The 17,206-nt window shown below is 53.6% G+C and overlaps 1 protein-coding gene across 4 annotated transcripts in view; it reads right to left on the reverse strand.

Moving 5' to 3' along the window:
• MSI2 (musashi RNA binding protein 2) overlaps positions 1-17,206 on the reverse strand; it is a 379,812-nt gene that overhangs the window by 63,477 nt on the left and 299,129 nt on the right. For all 4 annotated transcript variants that reach the window (XM_045525690.1, XM_045525689.1, XM_045525691.1 and 1 more), the window contains exon 8: positions 12,327-12,409. In XM_045525690.1, coding sequence (XP_045381646.1) covers positions 12,327-12,409 — 83 coding nt within the window. The remainder of the gene's footprint in view (positions 1-12,326; positions 12,410-17,206) is intronic.

The raw sequence follows: 17,206 nt of genomic DNA on the forward strand, positions 1-17,206 counted from the left end.
AAACTCCTTCCCCAAGTGCTGTCCTGGGGCAGCCCTGGGGTGGGCGCGGCCTGGAGGAGGCAAGGACTCCAAGTTCCAGTCCCTGAGTCTCTGCACCAACAGCTTGCACAGTGGCTGCTGCTGTTTCAAACAGCAACGGAAGAGCGCAGCCGGCTGGAGGGGCAGGAAACGCAGCAGGACACACTCCACTCAAACGGGTGCCTGTAGGACGCTTCAGAGCCACTGGTGACCAACTGCTCACGCCAGAAAGTCTAGTCTCTGTTTTCAAGGTGCACAGCCAGAAAAGCCACAGCACGACCCCACTCAGGGATTCAATGCCAGGATGTGTCACACACACCCCCAAAGTAGGTGGGATTTGTTCTCAAATGTCATTCTCCCAATGTGCTGTTTTGTGGGCCTTGGAGGAGAGGGTGTGGATTCCTCATAGTCCCGTGGTTTTGGGTTTGGAATAACGACCTGTTGCAAACCTCTTTAGCCCCAGGACAACTGGGCAGCAACATGCTCCCTTAGAGGACAAACCACAGGCCTGAAGGGGGCCTGCCCTGTGCTCACTAGTGCTGCCATACCTGCTGCCGGCCAGGGTGGGGGCTCCCCCCGTCAGCATCCTAAACAACTCAGCAAGGAGGTTTGCTGCTTCTAACTCTCTATTTGGACATAACTTCAAATTTACCAAGAAGTTGCAAGGAGAGCATAAGGAATACCTGTGTACCTTTTACCAGTAGTCACCTACTGCTAACATTTTGTCACTTTTGCCTTATCATTTGCACACACTCTATCTATTAATATATTTGTATGTATGTATTTTTTTCCATTTGAGAGCAAGGTGCATACATTATGGTATGCATTTCCTAAATATGAGGGCATTTTCTTTTTCTTTTTTAAACGGAGTCTCACTCTGTCACCCCAGCTAGAGTGTGTGGCATCATCATAGCTTACTGCAACCTCAGACTCCTGGGCTCAAGCGATCCTCCTGCCTCAGCCTCCCGAGTAGCGGGGACTACAGGCACATGCTACCACATCTAGCTAATCTTTCTATTTTTTGTACAGACAGGGTCTCGCTCTTGCTTAGGCTGGTCTCGAACTCCTGGTCTCATGCAATCCTCTTTCCTCGGCCTCCCAGAGTGCTGGGACTACAGGTGTGAGCCACCATGCCTGGCCCCAAGGACATTTTTTAATGTAATCACAGCAGAGTTAATCAATCTCAGGACATTTAACATTGATGCAATACTTCAATCTGCCTTCCATATTCCTGTTTTGTTAATGGACCTAACAATGTCATGTATAGCTATATGTCCATTGTACAGAACAGAAAACTGAGGCTCAGACTTCAGACCCCTAGCCTGTGGCACAGACAGGTACACAGGTGGTGGAGCTGGGATTTTAATCCGGTCTGCCCACAGCCACAGCCCAAGCCAAGAGAGCAGGCCGTGCACCACCCCCTCTCCCTGGGGGGAAACACTTAGCAATGACTTTGGGGCTGCTGGAGTTTCTGTGGGGACGGCTTCCCTGCAGCTACTCTGAGTGGCTGCTCCTGCCTAACAGAGCTGAAGCCCTTGTCAAGGTTAAGTTCGCTGCTCTGGCATCTTTGGGGACAGAGGCTGGCAGTGTGAGGAGTACACCAAGCTGTGGGACATGAGAAGGCCTTTGTTTCCCCCTGGTCTCCAAACAAACGGCCCAGTCAGCAGGCAGCCTCGGGGGCCAGAGGGAAACCCAAGCCCTGTACCTGTGGCCTTGAGGTGCTACCCTGGACAAGGAAACTCTGTTTGGCCTGAAGAGGCCAGTGTTTGCAGCTTCTCACTCCGAACAGGTCGCAGTAGAGACTATTCCCTCCTCCAGGGAGAGGCAGGCCTATTTCAAAGGATAAATTCCAACAGTGCTGGGAGCTCAACCTTGACTGTCTGACTGTCTGGCTGGGCCTCTCTCGGCAGGCAAGGGCTCAGGGGGAGGAGGTCTTGCAGCTCCCAGGGTGGGCACTTGTCCCTCCACGGAGCTTCCTGACGCTGGTCTGGCCCCGACCAGCTTGCCCTCCTTTCTGACTCAAGCTGCAGCTCCTCCCCGGCCAGGTTCTGGTGGATTCGAGGCTAACACTGCTTTTCTGAAGCCCCACGTGGACCATCTCCTCTGGCCACGGGGCCCCGAGTGCCGTCCAGGGAGACAGTGAAGGGAAGGGGAGATGACACGCAAGTGGAATGACTCGGGGTCTTGCCAGACAGCTACACACATGTTGCCACCAAGGCAGGAGGGGGTGAGCCTGCCTCCGGAGACCACACGCCACACGCACGTCCTGCAAAGCCTTTGCCATACAGAGGGCACAGCCCTTCTTCCTCCTGGTCACTGCTCTCCTGCCCCCTCTCCCAACACGAGCCTTTCCAGAGACTCCACAGAAGGCAGGACCCTTTTTGTAGGGCTCTTGCCTGTTCATAACCAAGACTCAGAGGAGAACGGCCCTCTAGGAACTTGCAGAGCAAGGGAAACAAGCACAAGGCAAACTCCTCGAAGAGAGTCTCGACTCAACTACCGTGCACCCGCATGGTGCCCGGCCCACGTCGGCCTCGCAGGCAGGACGCGCTACACAATGTGCAGGGCCCGCCACAGAAGGAAGATGGGGGCTTTTTGCTCAACAATTACTAAGACTTTCAGGACATCAACAAAGAGCAGAGCATGAAACCAGCGTGGCACACACATAACCCACAGAAGAGAGGCAAGGAGGGCCCCGGGAGGGGAAGGCAGGCCCCACGGCTCTCGTTCATGGCGAGCGCCCACTTGGGATGGGCGTGCTGAGCGTCACTTTAGAGAGCCAGGTCACTTCTTCTCAACTGTAACATCTGCTGCAGAGTTTCGATCTCATCGAGTTGCTCTTCTCATCCAGGGCCAGAGGCAGGATGGATTCATGACCAGCGTGAGCGCACGGCTGGGTGAGGGCAAGGCCTTGACACACCACCGTGGGCTGGGGGTGGGGCGGCAACCGGACCCCAGACATCCTGGTAGCTGCGCTGGGAAGACCTGGCCCTTGGATCCGGCAGGGATGAGGGTGCCTAAGCCTCCCGCCTCCTGCCTCCCGCAGGCCCCTTCCCCTCGCTGGTGCAAGCCCTTCTGCCCGCTAACTCAGACAGGCGTCTCAGCCGGTCACTGTTGATACTGGAAAGTGAGCATCAGAAAGTTCTGTGCTGTGTTCCCCTCCCTTCCCTAGACATCGTCACCAGGCACTGTCCTTGTGTGTGGCCAGGCGCCAGAGGACCCACTTGTACACGACAACTTGTCCTGTTCTATTGCAAAGAGGTCCCCATGGGTATGGGACCCACCCATAGAGTCTGCAGAGGAAGGGGTTACTGTGCATGGAGACGCCAGCGTAGGTGGGGTGAAGGTCCCCTTCAAGGACACATGCCTGTTACAAATGGTCCAGATCCACCTGCGAAAGGCACTGTGAGTCCTGTAGGATTTATCACCATCACTGGGCAGGAATGCTCTGGGGAGGGAGGAACACACTGTTTACTGAGCGCTAGGCACAGTCACGACATCCTTGCGTGTATGTGTGCATGTGTACATGTGTTTAACGTATATATTCCATAGATCATATGACATATACACATAACGGATCCAAACACTGCCTGGCACCCAGACGTCCTCAAAAATGTCCACTGTTCTCAACTCCTGCACTGAATCAAGGCCTCATTTCCTCTGTGAGACGGCCTTGCTAGTCCCCCAGTTACAGTGGAAATGGAAACCGAGGCTCCGAGAACTGTCTTGTTCAAGGTCGCAGAACACAGCCAGGATCCAATCGTAGGTCCCCCAACTTCAAGACCCCTGCTCCCGGTGCTCATAGCCCTTCCCTGAGACCCGCCACCTCCACCCAGCCCCCAAGGCCCATTCCAGAACTAGTTCTACCACTATGCCACTCCTGATTCCAGCTTCCAGAATCAACTTCAGCCACTGTTTCTTTCCTCTGCTGAGTGTTTCATCAAAATCAGTGACAGCAAAGTGAAGTAGGTCACAAACCCATAAGCACCTAGTATTTACCAGGCAGGGGCTGGGTGTGGACACAGATGAATATGGTGAGATGGGGTTCTGCCCTCGGAGGTGCCTGGTATCTTGGCAATGGGTGGAGGGGGGCTGGTCCCCAACACCACTGAGACACGGGCCCCAATTAACTGCAGCGTCCCAGCCTGCCCAGAGCAGAGGGCAGGGGTCTTGTCTGCCTTGCAGCCGTCTAGCCTAGTGGCTCAGCCTCTGGCTTTAACTCTCTGCTCTACCCTTGCCAGCTCTCTGCGCTGAGACTAGCTGACTGCCTCCTTCACACCTCAATTTTCTCATCTCTACCACAGAGTGACAGTAGTGCCTACCCCAGGGGGCTGTCTGAGCTAATCCTATACAGGGCTTGCACTGGATGAAGTTGGCTGAGTCACACCTCACCCTCTCCACATGGAGCCCAGGTGAGTGCCTTTGAAGGCGCTAAAGCCAGCTCACATCTGTGTTCACCCAAATCCTGAAGACCAGGAGCAAAGAGGCAGAGAGAGCAGCCGCCTCCCCAGTGCGCAGACTCCCAGCACACCCCACCGCCTGTCTCCCTGACCCCCACCCGCCGGCCAGGTACATCCCATCTCCCTACTTTGCTCGGCAAGGTGTGCAAGCCGAGCTTCCCGGGCTGTGCTATTTGGGGAAAAAGCTGATGGTGGCAGCGGCAGCTGTCCTCTTTTTCATTTCTGGGAACCTGCAAGGGCATTTCAAAGTGAAAAGAAACCTCTGCCTCCAGCAGGTGCCTAAATTCTGCCACAAAGCTGGGCGATGCGCACCCCAGCTCAGGGTGGGCTTGGCCAGAGGGGCCTAACTCCATTTACTTAAAAGAGAGAGAAAATGAAATAAAAGGTGCAGCTTGAGCCTTGGCTAGAGCCTCCCTGGCCAAGAGAAGAGTCAGAGGAAGATCCGGGGACAAAAGTCCCAGTCCTCGGGGGAGGAGCAGACAAGAGGTGGGCAGCCTCCTGCAGTGGTCTCCATGTCCCCTCACTCCTGCACCCTGGGTGTGTGTGTGTGTGTGTGTGTGTGTGAGACACCAGCAGCGGCATGTGTGGAAAAGCCCAGAGCGCTGAGCACTGAGGAGGACACCACCCTCCTCCGCCCCCTGCACCGACCTCGCCAGAGGCCAGATGAAGGGCAGACAGCCCGAATGGGCTACTGGGAGGCCACTCCCTGCAGGCCACATTACTTCTGCCTAAAGAGCAACAAACATGTGCCACCAAACCACCCGGCCTCCCCTCGCCCCTCCTCCCCGGGCCTCCCCCGGCGCCCATATCACGCCGCTCTCATTAACACAGACCGTACACAACCCGCGTGGGCACGCGCGCCGTGCGTGGGGGGCAGGATCGCTCCCTCTCCCACGTAAACACCAGATTCATTTATTAAATGCCTCTCTGGCATTTCCTTTTTTGCCTTCATTCTGCTTGTTTAATATTGCATTTGACATTCTCATTTTATAAATGGCAACAGAAGCAGAATGGATGGCTAAAATTAGCTTACGAGCGCGAGTGATGCTACAAATAGGATCGCGGATACAGAAGCCTAGTTAATTCCACCCACATTACCCCCCCCCACGCACACATACACCCTACCACCACTTTTGGGCTGGTTCCCGCCTGAGTTCTCAGTCTGCAGGGCTGAGGAGGAGCAGCCGGAGTGGGGTGTGAGCCCAGCCGCTCAGCGCCCGCCAGGTGGCAGGGCCACATGCTGGCCTAGCCTGGGGCCGCCCGCCGTGGACACTCCAGCACCGCAGAGAGGCTGACTCAGGACTGTCCTCCCCTCTCATCCTCCTGCTGCTCCCTCCCCAGATGCCCCTGTTCTAAGGGTCAACCTCCGGGTGTGCCCCGGGCTGAAGGGTGGCAAGGCCCGAGATCTACCAGGTTTTGCTCTTAGAAGTGGGTTTTTCAGAACCTCCCCAAAGGATGATTCAGCTGAAGGGTCCCAGCTTTGCACAAATCACATCAAAATCAAAAATCACATGTCTGGGCCCTCCTGCTGTGTCTGGAGGATGTGCCCTTCTCTCCCAGGACCACCCCCAACCAGAGGCACTGAGAGCACCCCCTCCCAGGCTCCCCTCCCTGTCCCGGAGACTCAGGACCCAGGCCTGCCCAGGCCCTGCCCACCCGCATCTTACCAACTGCTTACAGCTTGTCAAGGGCCTCCTTCCCTGCAGATTCCATTATTTGCTCAATAAAATGATGAAGAACGATGATGATGATGATGATGAAGATGACAATAAAAAGATCTGTCACTTTGATAGAGCCTGCTATTCCAAACGCGTTACAAGTTCTAAGTCACCGCACTCTCCGAGGCAGGTGCCATCCTAACCTGTTTTATAGAAGGGGGAACCAGGGACCAAAGCAAGGAAGTTCAGCAACTTGCCCACGGTCACAAAGCTAGGAAGCGGCAGCTCACTGCACGGTGTTCAGCAGTGAGGGCTAGAGGCAGCCTCTGCCAGGAAGTCCTCTCGGGTTGACAGCACCAGCTCTGACCATTCTTCCCTCCCCACCTGGGGGCTCCTCCTAAGAATGAAGGCACTGACACTTTCTGCAGGCCGCTATCCCAAACCCTGGTGTCTGTTTGGGACACCCTCTTTCTACTCCGTCTCTGAATGATAAAATGCCAACTCAGTAGTGAAAGTGGCCGACCACTCGGCTCGCAGCCTTTCACTAGTCTCTGTGCTAGATCAGTCCCGCAGGCCAAGTGGAGCTGCCGCCTGTTTTTGTAAATAAGGCTTTATTTGCACACAGCCATGCCCATTCATTTACATATGGCCTGTGGCTGTGTTTGTGCTACAATAGCAGGGCTGAGTGGTTGGGACAGAGACAGTTTGGGTCCCAAAGCCTCAAATATTTAACCATCTGGCCCTCTACGGAAAGTTCTTTGGCCCCCGGCTTAGGCCAAGTGGAGGAAACGTGAAGTCAGCGAGGGCTCATTTTTTCCTGGCTACCAGATTACACGCCCTGCAACGGGACAGGCTGGGCCCTCCCAGGACTCTGCGTCAGCTGCAAAGGGCAGCAATCCTGTGCGTCCGGTTTTACAGAGGAGAAAACAGGTGCAGGCAGGTGGGGCGCTCGCCTGTGGTCGCGGAATCATCGGTGGTGGACCCGGGACTTGCACTTGGGGCCAAAGCTCTCGTTGCCTCTAAATGACCCAGCAGGCCCTGACTGGGGGACAAGGACATGCACACCTCACTCAGGAGGACCCAGCCCTTCACCCCAGAGATGCATGACTCACACACCTTCTGCAGTTCCACCTACGCTCAGAGGGGACGGGCGTGCTGGGGGGAGGGTCCCCGGCACCGACAGCTTCCTCTGGGAGATCTGGTGTCCGTGTGACCATAAGGAGAGTGTGGGGTGGTGCCGAGACCACAAACTGGTCTGGGGACCCAGGTGCCAGGTCCGGCTCCACCCCAGGGCTCCTTCCTGCTCACACTGGATGGAGGATTTATGACCCACAACTCCCGCTTTGTCTGTTAGCAGTGATGTTCGCCCGGTGCTTCTCGGACTTTAACGTACACGCAAATCACTAGGGATTTGTCAATATGTAGAGCCTGTTCGGTAGTTCTGGCGTGAGGCCTGGGACTCTGCATTCCTAACCCACTTCCAGAGGCTGCCAAAGTGCTGGCACGTGCACCACACGTCAATGACCAGGGTCCAGGCCTCCTTTCATTCGAAGACAATGGACAACCAAAATAGCTGACCCACAAGTTGCTTAGCAAAATTTTATAAATGCAATCACCTTAAAGGAATAAGAAAAAGGACTACTTAAAGGAATCCTATAGTAGTCCTTGTAAGAAGCAAATTAAAACTCTTCCTTGTATTCAGCAGTCACATAAATCCAGACTTTGCAGATACTAGGTTTGCCCAGATGGGCGGCAGGGTATGGTGAGAATAATGCAGGGTCTGGAGCCAGAACAACACAGGTTTGAATCCCAGCTCTGCCCCTTATACCTCTCCCACCATGGAACTCCCCTCGATGCTCTAAGCTCTGGTGACCCACTCTGTAAACCAGGCTAAGGACCCCTACCCAGGCGCCACGAGGACGAAAGGAGATGGCGCCCACGTACATGGCACCTGTAAGCACCGATTCCCTTCTGCTGGATCAGGTGTGAGAAAAGGCTCTACCCGCGGTGCCCTTGTCCCAGGCACCTTTCAAACTGCACCCCAAGTGCTCACCCAACAAGGGCAGTGCCACCTCCCTGACATGATTTTGAGGTGAGGGCTGCACCAGGCCTCTGAGGAAGCCTGGAGGGAAACTGGCGCTTTGTCAATTCCCACCTCCCTTCCTGCAGCTGCCTGGCTCCTCAGGAGGCCGCTGGCAGGCTGGGCTCTGGCGACTAATCAAGCAAGTGTCCCTGCAGCCTGGGGGCTGCTTCAATCAGGGGGACGCCACGGGAGGCGTTATTAGGCGCGCCCACGCTGGGGCCCGCAGAGTGGCCGGAGAGGAGCCCCTCTCGGGAGGGTCATGAGGTGGCTCTGCGTGTGCATCAGCGTGTGTTCATTGATAAAGAGCCACATTTGCATCTCACTGAGGCCTGGAGCTCAAGTGGGGGTGGCCCTGAGCCTGGGTGGGAGTCGGCTCCTGGCCCACACCTCCCATCGCCCATCGCTTACAGTGGAGGAAGCAGCCTGGAGATCCGTGGCCAACTGGGAACTCTTGAACCCAAGCTTGGCCCTTCTTAGCTGGGAATCTGCCCTTCTCTTAGGAGAACATGGAACCAGTATATGGCTGGCTGGGAAGGGGTGGTCAGTGGCCTTGGAAGGCCTGTAGTCCCGCTAGATGATCTCTAAAGGCCCTTTAGAACCAAAGAGGAAGTACAGCCTAGTGGGTACAAACTTGAGCCGTGCAGTATAGCTTTCTGGGTTTGAATTCTGGGGCTGCCATTTGCTGTGTGCCCTTGGGCAAGTTGCTTAACCTCTCTCTGCCTCGCCTTCCTTGCCTATCTGTAAAATGGGGCTAATGATTAGCACCTACACCAGAGTATAACTGATAATCAAATGAGGTAAGATGCATACAGTGGTCAGCAGAGTATGTAGTTTGTACCCAAAGATGTCAGTTTTTGGGGGGATCTCTGTGTGAGAGTGTGACACTCCCCCTGCCACCACCCGGGACAGCACCTCCTTAAGTCAGGGGCTGTAATAGGGAGTGGGGGGATGGGTTCCCATGATCCCTGGTTCCAGAGGAAGGCAGCTATCCCGGCCCCTGTAGACAGAAGCACTCCTGCCTGCAGCTGGCTCTCCTGCAAGGTAGAGAAGGACCCGCATTTTTTAAAATGCCCAGGAGTGTCACCAACCAAGTTAGACCGGAAATGGCTTTGGGAACTATGATGTGCCTCACAGCCACACGGTCCCTCAGCAAGTCCTTTATTCAGTCTACAATTATTTATGTAGGTGCTACTAAGTGCCAGGCACACAAGGTTAAATCAGTAGACCTGGATTCAAGTCCTATCTCCGTGACTAATCGGCGGGAAGATCTTTCTTATCTGCAAATACGAGAGAATCGTAGCTCCAGCATGTACAGGGGGCACCGCAGCTATCTGCTGGTTCCTGCCAAACCCCGAGAGATTGCCGGGGTTCGAGGAGATCGGCCTGTAGTTTCGCAGCGCAGTTCAGTTTACAAAACACTCCTGTGTGCATTCTAACAACCGCCCGTGTTCCTGCTTGGCAGTCCCTGAGTTTTCAGAGTCTTTCTGGATCTCTCATTTGAATTCTATTCATAGCACAGTTTAAATTCATTTCCTTTTCTTTGGGCCTCAGAAGTAGAAACCAGTATTACAGAGTCCAAAGCAATTCAGGATTCAGGCTCCTCTACCAACACCCTTTAAATTCCATCCTTCTTCAGAGGAGGGGAGCTGCTGGAGGAGGGTCTTTCAACATCGATGACACTGACGACACAGACGATGGCAAGAGCTCATGTTTATCAAGACTGTGCCCCACGGCCCGCGCCATGCTAAGCCCTCTGTCCTGGGATCTCACCCAATCTCTAACAACCCAGCGAGGTGCTTCCATACCAGCCCTGTCCTACTGGAGCTCAGCAAGGCCCAGTGACCTACTTCAAAGCCCTCGCCCTGTGCCTCTAAACTCCTCCCCTTGGAGCTCACAACGGCTGGGGCTGAGCTGGGAACCTGGACCAACACCTCCAAAGCCTGTGATCCTAACCACTCCACTCCCACTTCTTTTTCTTCCTTGTCTACTTCCATTCTTGCTATTCTCTTAAAGAACTAGCCCCAGATTCAAAAGAAAACAGCAACCCTTTCACTTCAAACCCAGTTACCTGCATCTGACATGGTCGACCTCTACCTAGGTGGAGGAGGTGATAAAGGTGAGACAACTGGGGGCATGGTTGCAAATCTCTCTGTTGTCAAGCTGGCTCACGCGTTCTCTTTCTGTGACTGAAATCCTACTTTTGATTGCCCCCTGGGTCATCTGGGCACTCACCCTCTGACACCCTCAAACAACTGCCTATACAGGTCATCTGGCACCAGTAAGCTCAAGGCCTGTGCTTCATGATCTGGGTAGCCCTGGGGCGTATCCCCTGCGCCTCAGTTTCCCCACTGGAATGGTGAGGAGGCTCATGCCCTTCCGCACCTGTGTCTCATGCTTGTTTCAAAGCCTGTCAGTAGTAAAGTGCTACACACATGCGTTCGAGGTGGCATGTGGAGCGGTCTACATCGGGCCTTTCCTGATGAACCGTTAAGTCCTGGCAGGACAGGACTGGCGTCTGCCAGCACTTTCTGCTGCCTCTTCTGCTCCTGGCTGCCAGCAGCCTTCAGGAGTCTGTCAATGGCATGCTCTGGCTAGGATAAACAAGGCATCCGGGCACTGGACCCAGGTTTCATTTAAGTCCTCTGTCTCTCTAGTTTTAAAAATAGCAACTAGTAACCTCCCGAGAGAGAGAGAAGTACCAACTGGAAGGCACTGACATCTGGGGGCAGAGAAAGCCTAAAGGGGCGCTGTGTTGTTCCTACATACTCCTCTCCCCCGCACCATTTTAATGCCTGAGCTGATGCCTCCAATATACAGTATGCAAAGAAGGAGTATTTTCATTTCAGATGCATATGATGGCTAGGAACAATATGAACAATATTATTTTAGTGCCCTGGGAAAAAATTAGCAAGTCAAATATTGAATCAGGCCTGTAGCACCACATGCTAAGCAGATTGCTTTGATCTTATCCACACTAAAAGCTCTATTATTGAATTTAAAGTTGGTGAACACATATCAGACCGATATACTCTGCATATCTGAACGCATGTTTCAGAAGCAAAGAATGTTTTGACAAAAGGGAAGAAAATATCAAAAGTTACGGCTGCAATTGAAACACAGATTTGCCCTCCCTCTTCTCTTGGGGCCGGAGGCCTCGCTGGCCAACCAAAATGTTTTTGCTCTCAGGGACCTGCTGATGGCTCCAGTAACACCTGCTGTGCTCCCATTTTTCTAGAACCAACAAAGAATGGATTTCTCAGCCCCCCACTCAGTTTGAAGGAAGGAGTTTGAGACTTGGAGGACGCACATGGTCCGGCACCCTCTGGTGGCCGTTTCTCCGGGAGACCTACCTGGCTCCCACAACTCCAACAACCCAACCTCCCTTCCTCTTGAAGCTGTTGTGGTGGAAAAGAACTTTAAAAAACCAAACGGGAGGGAAGGAAGCAGCTGATCATGAGGGTAGAAAGGAACTGATCGCAAGCTGGGGCGGGGTAGTGGTGGTGCTAATTACCCAGCAAGGCCCAAAGCGAGAAATACTTTGGTGTGGTCAACTGCACATCTAGGACATACCCCCCCCCCCAAAAAAAAGCCAACCAGCAAAAGCACATCCTAAACCAGGGGTTGGCAAATTACAACCCATGTGCCAACTCTGCCCCCCAGCCTGTTTCTGTCAAGTCCAAGAGTTAAGAATGGTTTCTACATTTTTAAATGGGTAAAAAATCAATAATATTTTGTGACACATGAAAATTATAGGAAATATAAATTTTAGCATCCATAAACAAAACTTTATAGAAACACAGCCCCGCTCACTCATGGACGCATTGTCTAGGGACGGCTTTGCACTACACAACAGCAGAGTCGAGTATCTGCAGTCAGCTGTGCAGCCCACAAAGTGGAAAACATTCTTACGTGGCCCCTTTGGAGAGTTTGTCGACCCCTGTCCTAAGAACTGCCCCCGTTCACAGGGTGGAACCCTGAGAGTCTGTCCCCACGCCCGCCCCTGCCCACTGGGCACGAAGACCGGGCCGAAGCAGTCTGTAGGGCAGCGGTGTGTACACCCACAGGGCAAGGGGGCATCCCGTTTCAGCCCAACCCCTGCAAACTTACCATTTTATTATTGATTTCATGGAAATGAATCTCACAGACTTTCTCCACCACATCTTCATTCTCAAAAGTGACAAAGCCAAACCCTAAAGGAAAAACAGAAGAGAGAAAACAGAGAGGGGGGTGAGTTCAGCTCTGGCAGGCCCCCATGGCTTCCTCCGACGTCCTGTGGTCCTGACAGGCTCCTGTCTGGGGGGGGGGAGGTGGGCGGATCCCTGGGAGGGCCTTGGGGCTGAGGCCGAGATGTCTAATTTGTCCCGAGCACCCTTCCAACAGTGAGGAAAAGTTAATGATTTCACCCACATGCAGCGGGCACTGTGTGGTTTACATTTGCCCCGGAGCAAACAAGAAATTTACTTGTCTGATATTGACAAGGGTCAGCGCCCCACGGCTCTCAGTGCCTGGGCAGGTGGGTGGGCTAGCGACAGCCTCGCGGATCACTGCGGGGCCACGCTTGCCCTTTCCCGAGCAGCAGCGGCCAGCCCTCGGGTCGGCCTCCAGACGGAGGCGGTTATTTGTCCTTTTCTTCCTGAATTACTTCCTCTAATACCTCATCAGGACATCCTGAGGCCTGGAAGAAACTATTAAAAAGTTTCAGGCCTCTGTTCTGCGCAGGCATCCTTTTTCTACCGCTGCTTCCAAAGCGCTGTGGATTCAGGGCAGTTTAAGACTGTTTGATGCCTGCTGTCAGCCCGTCAGCCATCCACTGTATTTACTCGGCTGGAGACTGGCTTTGCCAGGCGAGCCGCACTGAAGAATTTTGGCAGGCGACCGACCGCTGCTCAGCATCCCGAGTGCCTCTCCCCACCCTCCTGCCCCTTTCTTTCTTCTCCTCCCGCCCCCGACAGTGTCTCCAGCATGCGGCCCCATCTGCGACCCCACTCGGCCAGCCCTGCTTTGCACACGGCCCCACGCAGGGAGGCACCCAGCCCGGATGGAAGGCAGGCAGCTGCAGTGTTAGCGCTGACATGGCCACGGAGCACAGGGAGTGCGTAGGACGCTCCGATGGGGAGACGGGACACGTGGGTTCCAGTTCTGGCTGGCATCGTCTTTATGTTTAACCCTGGGGAGCCCCTTCCCCTTTCTGAGCCTCACCGTTTGCACCTGCAAATCCAGGTGGTGTGACTGGACGCTGGGTCCCATACCTTGGGTCGCAGCCCAAATCGGGATTCACAAGGCCGTCTGCTATGGGCTCAATGTTTGTGTCCTCCACTCCCCCAGATTCATAGCTTAAAATCCTAACTCCCAAATGTGATGGTATCAGGAGGTGCAGCCTTTGGCAGGTGATTAGGTCATGAGGATGGCGCCCTCATGAACAGCATTAGTGCCCTTACAGAAGACACTACAGAGCTTGTCTTTTCTCTCTCTGCCATGTAAGGATACAAAAAGGCGGCTGTCTATAAACCAGGAAGTGAGCCCTGCCACCCTGATCTCCGACTTCGAGCCTCCAGAATTGTGAGAAATAAACTTCTGTTGTTTCTAAACCACAGTACTTTGTCATGGCAGCCCCAACTATGACACTCTCCTCCCCAAAGGCAGGAGGTATGAACCTGGCTGAACGCTAAGCCAGATGCACCAAATGGGAAGACAAAAATCAAATGGCTGTTTTTGTATTTTGATAATTACCATTGCCTGTCAATGAGTAAAATATAGATGCTTCCTTTTCAAGCTCTGTGTCTACTTGGGTCCCGGCAAACCAAGGTGGAGAGGGAATTTCTCAGGTCCCTCTGGCTCTCATACTTCCAACTCTGACACCGTCATCTTCTAAGGAACACCAGAGAACAGGGAGCTGATACAAAGTTCCTATCATAGCTCCTGCAGGGTCTATTCTAGAACATTCTTTGGGAAGAGAAAGAAAAGGCCACTCCCTTCTCTAGAACAAGTTCCAGTAAGACTGAGGGCTGGGACCACCCCCCACGGCAATCATGATCTTCATTATATGACACTTGCTACCACACCCCAGACGCTGGGCCAACGTTCGCGGGATGCACAGCCCGGCCTGTTACAGACACACAGGCAACGTCAGACACATCCTAATGGGGGCACGAGTGTTTGCTGTAGGGCATCAAAGCTGGCGAGTTTCTCTCAGTGTCACCTGGCAAAGGCTGGGTCCTCAATTGCCCCTGAGGCCCAAAGCAGGCATGAGACATGACAATATGTTGTTAGAAACGAGGCCGGACGAGAAACGTTTCAGTTGGTTTACACCCTCCGCTGTAACCAGGTCCCTAGAGAGAAAGCTACATGCCGTCCTATCCCCTCTCTTCGGGTGGCTCCTTCTCCTTGGCTCTTGGTCACTGCAGAGCTGGATGTGAGCCCCATACAGGGGCAGCCCTCACACCACTTCTCTTTGGGCTTTGGGATGTTTGCGCCCCATGTCCTCCTTCAGGCACTTTCAGTTTCTCAAGCATATTCAGTTCACCCTACTGGGGTATGGTTCAGGAAGCTCAGTGGGGAGGAGCTTTGAAAACATTAGGTCAAACCTTCCACCCCAGCAAGGACCCCCGGGGAACACACAGTCAGGGACCTGCCTCTTTTTGGCCAATCCGCTCCCCCCTGCCACCCTCCTAGAGCTCAAACTGGCTCCACGAGGAGGGCATTAAGACCCAGCACCCTTCCAAAGGTCCCCAGGGAGGGAGGGGTGGCACGACACGGGACACAGAACTCAGCTAGCACAGCTTCAAGCCAGGGTGCCTGCACCAGGGCAGGGTGGGGCCCGGGATGAAGCAGGGCCCCCAACACACACTAAGTGCTGAGTGAACGGCTGAATGAGCCACTTCTGCTCCTCCAGCGTCTCGGCGTCTTGCTGTCCACTTGAGTCACTCGAGACTGGCTCGGCCCTTCCTTGTGCCCTTACCGCTGGCACCTGTGCTGGGCCTTGTGGGGGAGGCAGAGAGCAACAGCACAGCGTCCTCTGCACAAGCACTTCGCTCTCCAACGGGCGCCTCTCCCCTCTGCCAACCTCACCCTTCCCTCATGCCCTCATCCTAACCCGGGGGCCACTCTGGGTCGCATCTGTCTCTGAAGGCCACTGCTCTGCCCTGGTCCCAAACCCAGGCACCTTGTGAATAAAACAAGCCAGGATGGGCCCATCTTTAGGGGACTTCATTGCTAATTAGGGCAAGCGTGGTGGGTCGAGTAGCAGCCCTCCAAATACATGTCCGTGTCCTGTTCCCTGGAACCTCCGAATGCGACCTTATTTGGGAAACGGGCTTTTGCAAATGCAATTTAATTAAGGATCTTGAGAAGGGATTATCCTGGATTTAAGGTTGGCCCTAAATCCAATGACAGGTGTCCGTGTGAAGACAGAGGCGGGCAGAGAAGCGAGTGAAGTAGCCACGAAAGGAGGAACACCTGGAGCCACCAGGAGCTGGAAGAGGTAAGGGAAGACTGTCCCCAGAGCCATTGGAGGGAGCATAGCCCTGGCTTCCAGAACTGTTCTAAGCCACCAACTTTGTAGTAGTTTGTTATGGCAGCCACAGGAAGCTAATACGGCGAGGGGGTTTCGGCCACCCCCACACAGGCAGGCCACACACTGCCTCCCCAGCCAGGCCTGCTGACCTGGATCAAGGCAGGAGAGTGTGGACGAACCGAGCAAAACCCGTCCTGGCTATGGGGAAGGTGCCAGTGAAGGGCACCGCTCCACAGCCGGGGGACAGCAAGTTTCAAGCCACTTGCTGCTAAGCACAGGCACTCGATCCCAGAACAGAGGCCAGGCTGGGGCAAGTCTCCCTGGGGGTGGGGTTCCCTGCCATGGACGCTGCTGTTCTGCGGCAGCCCAGTCCTTCCTGGTCCACCGTGCAAATCACCACGTGAACTCAGGCTCCATCTCATCCCGGACTCACCGCTGCCCCACGTGCCCACCCGGTGCCACCACTCCGAGATGGGAAGGAGGACAATCCAGCCAGGAGACTCGAATTAAAATGCAGACTGCCGCACAGGAAGGGCGGGGGCGGGACTCAGTGTCATTTCAAATTCTGACTCTGAAATGCTCCCTCTGGTCCTCTCCCTAACCCCGCAGGACTCACAACGCAAGTATCACGAAAATGATTTTCCTGATTAGAAGGGAGAACCTGGATTTCAAGCCCAGGTACCCGGGATGCATGACAATTCAGCGATGTCAAGACTCATTTGCAGTATTTTAAAGATCTATATCATTTCAACATCTCTGTCTGTTTGGCCCAAACAGAGAAAACAAACCTGATTATGTCTAAAATATTTATTTATTCCATTTGGGAAAAGCAAAGACGCAATGAAACACTTAATTATCAATAACAGTTATTCCTTAACATATAATCATTTTTATCTCACAGGTGCATTATCGTTTACAATGAAATAGTAACTCAGTGGCGAATAACCCCCCAAATAAATTAAACTGAGAATGAAGACAAAAACAACAGGGTCGGAAATTTGGGAGTGATAAGGACAAATACTTTTGGCATCATCACCTTTTTCTTTTTTGGAAAAAAGTTTTTTTATTGCGGTAAAACAGACATAACATAAAATTTGCCATTTTGACGGTATTTACTTGCACAGTCTAGTGGTACCGAGTACACTTACAGTGACGTTAGCTGTCCCCACCGTCCGCTTCCAGGATGCTCATCTTCCCAAACTGAAACTCTGTACTCATTTCCTCTCCCAAATGCCCTGAGAACCTCTATTTTAATTCTGTCTACAAATATGCCCATTCTGGGTACCTCATGTTAAGTGGAGTCGTATCATACACGTCCTGTGCTTTTGTGTCTGGTATGTTTCACTTAGCATCATGTTTTCAAGGCTTCGTAGCCTTTTGGTCAATCCGCTGGATGTACGGATTCAACATGTGACTCAGGAAGGCCGGGGATCGGGAAGTAGTGATTACTTCCCTCCCATTTTCCTAAAAGAGG

Source organism: Lemur catta, chromosome 15 (assembly GCF_020740605.2).
Source record: "Lemur catta isolate mLemCat1 chromosome 15, mLemCat1.pri, whole genome shotgun sequence".
NCBI classification, from domain to species: Eukaryota; Metazoa; Chordata; class Mammalia; order Primates; family Lemuridae; genus Lemur; species Lemur catta.